At 37.6% G+C, this 12299-nt stretch overlaps 1 protein-coding gene across 1 annotated transcript; it reads right to left on the reverse strand.

Moving 5' to 3' along the window:
- Positions 1-907: 907 nt before the first annotated feature.
- On the reverse strand, positions 908-2051 carry LOC133724761 (ribulose bisphosphate carboxylase small subunit, chloroplastic-like). The gene is made up of 3 exons (XM_062151610.1): positions 1801-2051; positions 1540-1674; positions 908-1433 (listed from the first exon to the last, which is right to left on the reverse strand). The coding sequence occupies exons 1-3, from the start codon at positions 1978-1980 to the stop codon at positions 1203-1205; spliced, it is 546 nt and encodes a 181-aa protein (XP_062007594.1). The 5' UTR covers positions 1981-2051; the 3' UTR covers positions 908-1202.
- Positions 2052-12299: the final 10248 nt, after the last annotated feature.

Below are 12299 nucleotides of genomic sequence, written 5' to 3' on the forward strand. Positions count from 1 at the left end.
CTTTCTACAGATTTTGGGTAGTCCACTTTTAGGGGAAGTTCTGCCAAATTTTTGGTAGAATTTCATCCAAGGTGGGCCCCGCAGGGCCACTTCGGATTTCAGTGTGAAATCCGAGACGGGTCCTGTCAAATGACATCAACTGTTTTCTTATGCAGTAATGGTTTGCATGTACATTGTTGATAAAATGAAAGCTAACTTTATTTTGATTAACTTATTTCGCATGTCTTCCATTTCATTTACGCACAACTCAATTACTTTTATCCTGCAGCATCGAGCGGGGTTTGTTTGTTTACTGATGAATTCCAGCAAAGTTGGTACAGGTTGTAAAATTCTCTGCATCTTTGTCAAAATGTGTCAGCTTCATCAAATTATTCATTCTCAGGTAATGTGGCTTTGGTGGTGTCCATTTATTCATCCAAAATGGTCATGTATACAAGTCATATGGTGCGAACACGGGACAAGAGATTTTTAATGTTTAATTACATTAATTATTTATTTGTACTTAACCACCCAAAAGCAGTTACATCATAACGATCATACTATGAATGTCCTGGGATCTCGACAAAAATCTGTATGATCGAAGAACCGAAGTGCTGAAGCACTAGTAATATTATATTATTCAATGTATCCGAACGATGTCAAAGAGTACTAGAAGCGACGTACGTGCAGATTATCATTGGGAACTCCGTTTGTTTTTAATTGGAAGGCATACGAGCATTTAATCTTTCCTGTGCCAATTAATTTCCGAAAATAGGGTTACTTCTATTAATTGCAAAGTCATGATACAGATGGACAAATTGCATGAATTTTGGGATGGCACTTTGACCTTCACAAATACCACTTCCTTGGCATTTGAGTGAGAAGATAAATAGAGTTAGAGGATGCATACTTGTAATAAAATTAAAAATGAACGGTGAAACACGGATATGTTTTATTCATTACTTCTCAACAACCACTCCATTCTGAATCCGAGAATACAGAACCAAATTCGAAAACAAACAAGATTGTCTCGAAAAAGGAAAGAGAAAGAACGGTGTTGCACATGCAGCCTAATTAAAACAAATACAAATTCAAATGGGAATTCAAAGGGAACCACAAACGGACCCAGCAACAGCTTAAAAAGCTAGCTCCAGGGGTACATTACATTACATTAGATATAAAGGATGGATGGGCGGATGAAACAAATGACTAATGCAAATGAATTAGAGGCCTTTAGGCTTGTAGGCGATGAAACTGATGCACTGAACTTGACGGACATTGTCGAATCCGATGATACGGATGAAACCATTTGGGTATGCCTTCTTGGCCTCCTCGAGCTCCTTCAACACTTGTGCAGAGTCGGTGCATCCGAACATGGGTAGCTTCCACATGGTCCAGTACCGGCCGTCATAGTATCCAGGTGACTTGTTGTGCTCACGGTACACGAATCCGTGCTATACATACATACAATTACAACACCACCAATGACCAGTTAAAAACAAAAAAAATTAACTTGAGTAAATTATACAATTGAAATAATAATTAGCAAGTAATATTAACCTCCAACTCAAATTCCAAGCAGGGAACCCATCCTTTGCGGAGAAGGTAATCAACTTCCTTGGCCAAGGACTCGGGAGAAAGTGGTGGAAGGTAGGACAGAGTCTCGAACTTCTTCATACCAACTGTAGGCCACACCTATTTGGAACAAAATAATTAGATCCGAGTTAATTTAGTAATCTAGCCAGCTAGCTAGATAGCTTCACGTCAATTAATTAATTGGAATTGTGTACTATATATACTATACGATGGTAAATGGCTTACCTTCATGCATTGCACTCTTCCGCCATTGCTTGGGAGTGAGGTAATGTCACTGTTGGTCTTTCTGGTGATGGGGAAAGCTGCGGCAGACTTGAGGCCAGTGAATGGTGCGACCATGCTGGCTTGTGCCGGGGAGGCGGCGGTGGCAACTGCGGCAGACGATGAGAACATGGAGGAGGCCATTACTGCTTCGTGCTTTGTTTAGTTGAGCTCTAGCCCTCTTCTTTCTTCTTGAGTTGTGAAGTTGAGTTAATACGGTATACCTAGCTTCGTATATATAATGGTATGATTCACCATAACCACATCCAACCGCCCCAGTTATATGGACTTTATTTCAGGCGAATATCGGCCGTCGGATCCCTTATGTGATGACATGGTGCTTTATCGACCACATAAGGCAACGAAGTTTTGATTTCTAGCATTATCATCGTTAGTCACCACAACGATCATGCCACGTGGAAGTCTCTCAAATATTATCTTATCTAATCCTGGGGAGGACGTGAATGAGTGATGGTCATTGGCTAGAGTTTGTTTCAGTCGTCAGTGTGGCTGTAGTTCGTTTCAGTCGTTACTCTCGCCCTTTGGAGTCCCTTTCGTGCCATGCCCGCCCCCTCATCCTAGTATCTGTCTTCACATACCATTCCTTATTTCAAAAATAGAGACTTGCAGACAGCCTCTCGATCCAAAAGGGTAAATTTCCACACTGATCTTACACCAGAGCGGACCCTTCCTTGCCAACCTTTAGCGCAGATTGAACATGCACGCGTTTCTTTTTCACCTTGTTATTTTCACCGGCGACCCAAATGTCAATTTTAGGTTTAGGGTTTTGGGCCTAGGTCTGCCATCGACCAACATTAAGTATTAAGTACCTTTTAAGTGATTTCAATCAGAACTATTCTTCCGTTAATAAATAAAAAGTAAGAAATCATGTAGAATAAAATAATTTATTCAAAGAAAATCGTAATTTAATGTGCCTAGATCAAACAAATTTATGCATTCTAGTTAGAATAGGGATAGAATGATTTAGATATCCGTGTATTATAATAGGATTCATTGTATTCAATTGTATTATGCTTGTAATCCTCTATAAATAGATGCCCACTATTATCAATGAAATACACAACAATAAAGTCACTACTTCTTGACAATGTTGGAGAGTTTACATCGAAAATTTTCAATGATTATTGCATGTCCATTAGGATCGATGTTGAGCATCTGATTCTCCATGTACACACCTAAAACGGTCTCACAAAAGCCACCATTAAGAGACTTCAAATGGCCGCTAGGACATTTGTACTATTCATAAATCTTCCTATTTCTGCTTAGGGGTTATGCAATTCTACATGCAGCCGTAGTTATTCGTCTACGACCTACCGCCACCCAACACTTTCTGCGTCACAGCTAATGACTGGATACAGCCTGATATCACGCACTTATGTAGATTTAGATGTGCAGTTTATGTGCCAATTGCACCACTACAGCGCACCAAAATTGGTCCATAACGACAAATGGGTATTTATTTTGGATATGAATCTCCAACTATCATCCGATATATAAAACCCTTGACAGGCGATTCTTTTACCGCTAGATCAATTTGTGGATTGTCACTTTGATGAGATAGTCTTCTCATCGTTAGGGGGAGATAAAAACGTCAATGTTCAACAGAAACGATAGGAATTACCATGGTCTGTCCTCACTTGGTCTCATCTCGATCCCCATACCACATAATCCAATTTGAAATTGTGAAGGATTATTGATCTTTAAGCGTTCCTACAAGGATTGACATCCCTGTGAGTGGACGTTGCGCTTCCCTAAATAGAGGTGGGCATAGCGCCACACCATGAATAATGGTACTGTGGCGTTGCATGCCACGGTCCCATCTAGGAAGCGTGGGAAGCCCCTGGCTTCGATAGATTCTCTCCCTATATAGAGCGAATTTGGCATAACCCAATTCATTAATCATCGACACTCAAAATCCTGTTCTCATGAGAACATTCTGGATTATGGTTATGTCCAAGAGATATCGTTGGACGACGCTTCAACATTATGATAGGAGCATTTTAAAGTGGTATTTTAATAGTTAATTCCTCACATTTTGCTTAGTTAATTCCTTAACGAATCGATTTTTAACTCAATTTCTATTTTCTTAGGTACATTGGAGTAGATGATGATGAAATGAGAATTAGGTCCATAATTACCTATAAATGATGGAGAAAAATGGAAATGTACTAAAAGGTCAATTTTACACATTTTCCTACTCCGGCTAGGAGAAACCAAGCCAAGCAAGGAAGAAGGAGCGGGCGCCTGACCAAATGAACTCCAAATGAGCTGAAAATTTCCAGATCCATTCTAGACATCCTAAGGATCATTTCTTATGAAGAGTGCCAGAGCTAGAATTGAGTGGAAGGCCTTCAAACAGTCAGCCCAATTTCCTGCAGAAGCAAAACTGGAAAACTGGACCCGTAAGGAGTCCAGCAGAGATTCTGGCCCAAAGACATGAAAATAAATTCTGAAATTCTACCAAAATGATCTACACTCATGGTAGATCATTTCATATGAAGAAGTCAAGAGCCAAAACTGAATTCCTGTTGGAGAAATAATTGAAGGAATAAAGGGGCAGAAATTGACCTAAAAACAGCTCAATATTCACATGTTCATGTTTCCTACCCACATGAAGAAAGCTAGATGCTTTTCTCTTTTTCCTTGGATATATTTTTCTGCTCCAAAAGATCATCATCACTTCCATACTTCTGCACATTCATGCCTTGCTTTCATTTCATCATTACTCCATCTTTTCCATATTTTACAAACCACTTTCATTATTTTTCTTCCATTTATCATTTCACTCTTCTTTTTCTTCCCTATATAAACACCTTCTCCTCTCACTCTAAACACATTCCTTCATCCATTAATCCATCTTCTTTGTCTCTCCATTTCCTTTCCATTTTCCTTTCCATCCTCTAGTTTCAAGTTTAGTCATCTCCATGAGTTCAAGCAAGGCCAAAGAAGAAGAAGAGAAGCCGTGAGCACTTCCATCCATAGCCATCCTTGAAGCTTGCTTTCGAGTTTCAAGAATCCACAACGTGAATCATCCATCTCATCTTCATCCACGGTGTAATCCAATTCTCCTTTGTAACCTTTGCTTTGAATTTCGTTGGTTATGAACTAGTTGACATATATGTTTGAACAAAGTATTATTTCTGGAATTTTTATGATTAATTGAGAATTTTCAGATTCATATATTGCGATTCATTGTTGCTTTTGTGTGAGTGTTTGATTAAATTTGCATGATAGATATCTTTTGTATTTTAATCTTAAATGGTTCGAAACTTTTAGGGTTTTTATATGATTGGTGCTACAAATTTAAGAACATGAATCAACTTTTTGGTTTTGTGTTCTTAAATCGAAAAGTAGTAAAGGTTTTGTGCAAAAATCGGATTTAATCAAAGAGAATTGCAATTAGGTGGACTTTTTCATACTAAGTTGCACACTTGAGTTGATAGCCTTTCTAGATGCTTATTGCGTTGAACATGTTATGATTGACTAGCTTTCTAGGGCTTGAATGCATGTTTGATAGGATTAGTCTTTGTGCTTTCACTTAGATTAATTAGCATTGAAAAGTAAAATATGGGAAATTGTTTGCTTTTAACGTTTCACATGATCAACTCCTCTTGCATGACTTTGATGAACAATGTTAGAGTTTGAATCGATTTTAATCATGATTTTCGGTTTTGATCTTTGTTTTCTCATTCCATTCGTTTACTTATGTTTTATTTGTTTTCTTAACTTAGTTTATTTTTCGAAAACCAAAACCAAAAAAACTCCCCTTTGAATTCGTAAATAGTGATGTATATGTGTGAATATTATACTTTGTTTTAATTTTAATTGTTTAATTGTTTGACAATGACAGGTGTACCCTCAATCCCCGGAATAGAACGATCCCTATTTGCTTATACTACTAACGATGTTTTCAGGGTTAAATTATGCGCTTGCTTTGAGCGTATCACATTAGAACCAATTTTTTTAGAATAAAGAGATCTTTGTTGACTACACTAGTGTACATGGGACGTAGGATAGAAACTTCATCATCCTTGATGATGTATTCATGTATTATATTGTGCGTGAGATTATTGATTCAGATGATATTGGACCCCACTCCATTGATGAATGTGACGTAGAGCAGATTGGCCTAAATGGAAAGATGCGATCTAGCATGAATTAGATTCACTAATGAAGAGAAAGATTTTCGGACCTATGATGCCAACACCTCCTAATATAAAGCCTGTTGGACATAAATGATTCTTCATTAGAAAGCGTAATGAGAAAAACTAGATTGTAAGATGTAAAACTCGCCTTGTGTCGCAAGACTTCTCACAATGCTCCGGAATCGACTATGAGGAGACATACTCTCCTGTAATAGACTTTATAACTTTCCCCTACCTTGTGAGTTTGGTAGTTTCAAAAAAATTGAACATGCACTTATTATGGATGTGGACAAAGTATCTTCATAGGGATCTAGATACAAAGATATACATTAAAGTCCATGATGAATTTTCATTTCCCGAATCAAGTAGCTCTAGACCACAGAGTACGTTTTCAATCAGATAAAAACACTTACTATATGGATTAAAACAATCCGGATGGATGTGGGATAACCATCTAATTAAGTGAGTACTTTATTGGAAGGAGATATGTCAATAATGAATTATGCCCATGTATTTTCTTAAGAAAACAAGTTTCGGGTTTTCTACTGTTGAGGTATATGTCAATGACATAAATATAATTAGAACTCTAGAAGAATAAGAGGAAACCGCAAAGCAACTCAAGTTTGAATTCGAGATGTTGTACTTGGCATAATGCATAAGACCAGATATCTCATTCATTGTCAATTTGTTAGCTAGATATAACTCTGCGCCAACGCGACACCATTGGACTGATGTAAAAGATATCTTTCGATACTTAATAGGTACAATAGATATGAGCTTATTCTATCCCTACATAGAAAAAACAAAAGGTGATATGATGGAATCGGATTGGTCGTTTTCGCCACCTTTAGCCGGTGTTCCTCCTCCCCTCATCAAAGTTCAAATGATGTTTTGGTGGGTTTTGCTGATAATGGGTACCTCTCTAACCCGTATAAAGGTCGTTCCCAAACTGGTTATATATTTACCATGTGAAACACCGGGATATGTTGGAGGTCTACTAAATAGATCATTGTCACTTGTTGGGTGCATCACGAGGAAGAAAATATGTGCAAATTTGTGTGATGTTCCCTACTCCCAAGATTAGGAGGTCAAGTTTTACTAATGGGAAAAAGTAAGAGTATCGTACCCAAGGGATTGAGTAACTCTATCCTAAGCTAGATTACCGCGAAAATAAAACCTAGAAAACACATGCAAGTCTATATTTTTACAAATTAATAGTCTCAGCTCTTTGGAAGCCAAAACTATCAATACTGATATTTACAATGGTAAAGTGGTGAATCGGCTTGGTTGATTTTAATTTCTATAAAGTAAAATAAGTTGCACAAAAATAAACTAATTAAGCTAAGGTTTGGGTTAAATTCAGTTTACCACCCTGAGGTTTGGGTCCAACATCATGTTAGTCCATATAGTTTCAATTTAACAAGTAACACCCCTAAGCTCTCTAATTTGATCAGCCGTGTCCAATTTCACTTACTCCGTCCAAATTGGACATTAACTTTGACGATATGACCCACTTTCAGGGCTGAAATGGTCATTTCAGGATTTTAAAAAAAAATCCCTTCACGACGTCCTCTCTCTCTTTCTAACCTGGTCTGACCTTGATTCCCATTTCACCTCCCTCTGAACCTCCCTCACCCAAAAACTCCAACTCCTCCAAACACTTTAGTGTCCCAATCCTCAAACCCTTCTTCCTCTACCTCAATCCCACAATCCCAACATCTTCTTAATCAAATTTACAGACCCAGATTGCAAAAGGACTCATCTTTGGAGCTCAAAACACCAACCCAGATATCAAATGATCTGAAATTTTCGTACCCAGGCAGCAAAGGAGTTTCACCGGCGACGCTAAAGTCTCTGGATAACAGAGACATGGAGGATGAGGAGGAAGAAGAGTTGGATCCCTCGATGGATTGTTCGATGATGAGCCCAAGAAGATTGTTGATATCAAGAAGCAGCTTGAGTGTCTTGATCAGGTCTATGGATTCAATCTCTTATTTTCATAGCTAGGTTTTTGTTCTTAGTTATGTTTTGTATTGATGCATGTTTGTGGTTGTTCATATTTTCCCGTCTGAGGATTCTCTAATTGAATTACTTCAAAGCCTAGTTGACATGGATATGTCATTCCAAAACCTCAAGGTAATTAGTGGCTTTCTTTGATCAAACATTGGAGATTGTTGAAATCAGATTCATTCATTTTGATTGTTTCGGGTGTTTAGGAGGTAAGTGAATTAATTACTCAAGCAACATCAAAGCAGTGAGGTTGTTCGGACATTGGCCTAGCAACTTATCTGGTTTAAACTTCTTCCATTGCAATTGACTGATTAAATTCTGAGTTCTTCATTTTCAATTATATAATTCATTTTGGGGTTGGTTTTTTTCAAGAAATGGAAAGGTACCGTGGATAAATGGGTGAAATTACTTGGAGAAGAGCCAGCTAATTCAATCATGGGTATAATCACCGTGATAAGGCATTTAATTCTCTTCTTGCAAAAATAGTTAGTTGTTCAGAAATCACTTTTGTGAGTGAATGATAACTTGGGTTGTTCGCAGTTGATGAAGAGGAGAATCAGAGGAAGAGGAAGAAGATGATGTTTTTTTTTTCCTGGGTATTTTTCTTTTGAAATGACAATCTTAGCCCTGAAAGTGAGGTCAATTGTCAGAGTTAACATCCAATTTGGACGGAGAGATCGAAATTGGACACGGCTGATGAAATCAAAATGTTTAGGGGTGTTACAGATCAAATTGAAACCACAGCGACTAACATGATAGTGGACCTAAACCTTAGGGAGCTAAACTGAAATTAATCATAAAAACAAAATAATGTAGAGACTTTGATCAATGAGATAAATAAGAGCATGGGTTTTGCACCTAGCCTCCCTCATGCATATAATGTAACCCATTTTCAAATAACAACATGCTTTAATAAATTTCCCCATAGTGCTTTGATGAAGCTACGAAGAAACCAACTAGTGATGCAATTTAACAATCTCTTCTGAAGCAAAGCTGAATTACATAACCTTTATACCATTCAAATCTTCTGGATCCTAAATGGCCTTTGGTGCCGTGAGCCTAAATTCTTTTGGAACCTAAACCCACAACATCATGCTTTAATTTCTAGGTAAGAAACCCAAGAAATCTAGTTCTTCCCATAAGAATAAGCTAGACCACCACCCTATTAGCTACACATGCTTCTCGGTTACAAAAGATTGTCAAGCTTAAGTTTCTGATTTCATTAATTCCTACAACATGCTTCTAGGTGACAAATTCAGAAACACATGTAAGAAAGCATTAAAGTAAAGTAACTAAAGGATTCAAAACATGCATATTCATCAAAAACATGGCATCACATTATTTTATACATGAGTTCGGCTAGGGCTAAGGCCAAGCCCCAAATTTATTCTACTCACAACCTATAGTTACATACATCAAACCCATAAACAAAATAACATCAAGCAAAAGAGAGGAAGAGTAGAGAAAGTGGGTGGTTACCAAACTAGCTCCCCTTGATGCAAAACTAGTGAGAGATGTTTCAAAGTATGGAAATCTCGGTTCTTTCAAACCCAAATTGCCACACAAATCCACAAAAGTCTTAGAAACTTGAAGAACAAAGGCTTGAGATGACGAAACTAAGGTGTGATTGATCAAAGATGTATAGACTCTTCGGTTTTAGAACAAAACCCAAGAAGCTATATACTTTTCTCTACACAAAAGCTAAGAACTATAACTACATGATGAAGAACTATGGAAAATGGAGAGAGAAAAGAGATGAAATGGATGAAGCAATACATGAAAAACGTCCAAATGAGAGGAGGGTGCTTTTATAGGCCAAAATTGATGAATGGAGGGTGGAGATCAAAGGAAATTAAGGGCTAGATGTGATTGACAAATGTGTAAGCACAAAATGTGGATCTAGTCTTTAATTCCACACATAAATGACCTAGAAAGCCCATAGATATTATGGTGGAGGAGAACAAGTAAGGGTAGAATGGTCATTATGTAGGGGAACAAGGTAATAAATGGGAGACAAAGGTGTAAGGTGTAAGAATGAGACCACTTGTCATCTTTCAAATTTTGAATTTCAAAATTACCTAGACCTAAGGTCTTCCCACATAAAGACTTTAACTCTAGTCAGCTCTTCCTTGTCCTCCACACATGTTCTCGGCCAGCCAACTCGGTCGGAAATGTCCAAAATCTGGCGTTGACCACCGTTGACCCATTATTTTGTTTGTTTGCGCATTTTCTTCTCCTTTCTTCCTTCAATTTAATCTCCACCGAGAGTTCGGAATTGGCCTTTAACTTCTTCATACCAAATGTTACTCCATGAGTTTAGATTATCTTGGTAAAATTTCAGAGCGTTCACCATGATTTGGCAGGAAATTCTGCCGGAATCAGTACAGGTCTGGTTTTGCAGTTTTCATCTTTTAGTCTGAAAGTTGGACCGATTATTTGAAAGCCCTCCACTCTGAACTAGCTCTTGCATTCTTCATGCAAAATGATTGCTCGGATGTCTAGAATGGATCTGACAAGTTTCAACTCATTTGGAGTTCATTTGGTCAGTCTGCCGCTCCTCCCAAGCCTAGCTCGGTTTCTCCTAGCCGGAGTAGGAAAATGTGCTAAAGTTGAGTTTTTAGGGCATTTCCAAGCTTTTCCATTATTTCCTGGCATGATAAGGAAAACACAATAAATATATATAAATAAACACAAAGGTTAAGCAAAAGTGCAAGATTAGGGGAATAATTACTAGGTAATTATGGACCTAACATCACTACTTTTTCGAATTATATAGAGATTATAGCTCTTCACGAAGCCGTTTGTAAATGTATATGACTTCAATCCATAGTTCGGCATATTCGAGGAACATGTGATTTGAAGTCTATCACAAATGAACCTACACGCATTTATGAGGATAATGTTGTTTGCATTGAACAAATGAAGCAAGGGCAACAACACTAAGCATATATCGCCTAAATTCTTCAACAATCAGCAACAACAAACTCTTCTCATGATCAAAGTGAATCAAGTTCAATATGAGGAAAATGTGGCAGACTTATTCACTAAGTCATTGCCTAAATCCACATTCGAGAAACATGTAAAAACTATTGGTCTCTGGAAATTATCCGAACTCCCATGATCATTGCCATCAACGGAAGACGTTGACATTGATGAGACTAATATTGACAATGTTTTTAGTGCATTTCTTTCTACATTTTGCTTAGTTATTTCCTTAACAATATCATTTCTAACTTAATTTGTGTTTTTAGGTACTTTTGAGTCTAGAAATGGAAGGCAAAGAGTTATTTGCGCAGAAATGAGAAAAAATGGAGAAATGAAGTTTTCCAAGTTCTACCAGGAAAAAAATCCAAGTTGAAGTAGGAATCCTAGGTCAACTAGGAGTGATCTCGGAAAAATGATGTTTGGAAATGAGAAATGACATAGTCCTAGTTGAACTAGGAAACCTAATCACACTAGGAGTTCTGATGCTATTAGGAGACTTGGTGAGACTAGGAGATGCTATAGCTTGAAGATGACTCAAGAATGTTCAAGAATGAAGCAATATGGCATCACTTTTCAAGAATGGACTTTGAAAATGTCCAATTGAAGAAGCCTAGCCCAAAGATTGAAGCATGTGACTTGCACATGAGTCTCTAGATCCTTCTTGACATCTTGAAGAGTCCATGTTCCAGATTTATTGGTTTTTGCAGTGAGAAATAAAGAAAATACTAGAAGATTTCGGCAAAGGCATAAAAAGGGAGAGTTTTGGAGAAAATCTACTTCGTGTGAATTATGGAAAAGAAAATAAAGAGAATAAATATTGATTTAGGTTTCTTGATTCCATGAAGGCCAAAATAGAGTCTAGATACATGGTGAATTCGGCAATGACAAAGGTGACTTGTTCTCCAATTCTCATGTAATATTTTTATTGGCCGAATGATGCAGAAGAAGAGAAATCCTAGGAAACCCTAGCCCTAGCCTTGCACTATATATAGGGGGTTTGTGAAGATGTTCTAGACACCACAAAATTCATAATCAAATACACAAACACTTCCCCTTCTCCTACAAAGTTTCGGCAACTTCATTCAATCTCCAAAGTTCAAGACCGTGAGCATCTATCCATCCATTCAAGTATCCTTGCCGTGATCCTCATCTATTCCACTACCTTTTGAAGCTTCTTGCGTCCTTGAAGATCAAAAAGTGTAACCATGAACACCTTTTTATGTTTTCAGTTTTGTATTGAAAAACAATTTCGGTCTCTATGCAATTTGCGATTTCTTTTGTGGATGAAGTGTTGATTTTAGA

Source organism: Rosa rugosa, chromosome 1 (genome assembly GCF_958449725.1).
Source record: "Rosa rugosa chromosome 1, drRosRugo1.1, whole genome shotgun sequence".
NCBI classification, from domain to species: domain Eukaryota; kingdom Viridiplantae; phylum Streptophyta; class Magnoliopsida; order Rosales; family Rosaceae; genus Rosa; species Rosa rugosa.

What these genes read in the sequence shown, in the direction of transcription:
- LOC133724761 (XM_062151610.1), bottom strand. Translation starts at nt 1,980, where the DNA reads ATGGCCTCCTCCATGTTCTCATCGTCTGCCGCAGTTGCCACCGCCGCC. An exon ending in GAAGAGTGCAATGCATGAAG is followed by an intron (nt 1,675 to 1,800) that starts GTAAGCCATTTA and finishes TGTTCCAAATAG; the next exon opens with GTGTGGCCTACAGTTGGTAT. An exon ending in GCTTGGAATTTGAGTTGGAG is followed by an intron (nt 1,434 to 1,539) that starts GTTAATATTACT and finishes ATGTATGTATAG; the next exon opens with CACGGATTCGTGTACCGTGA.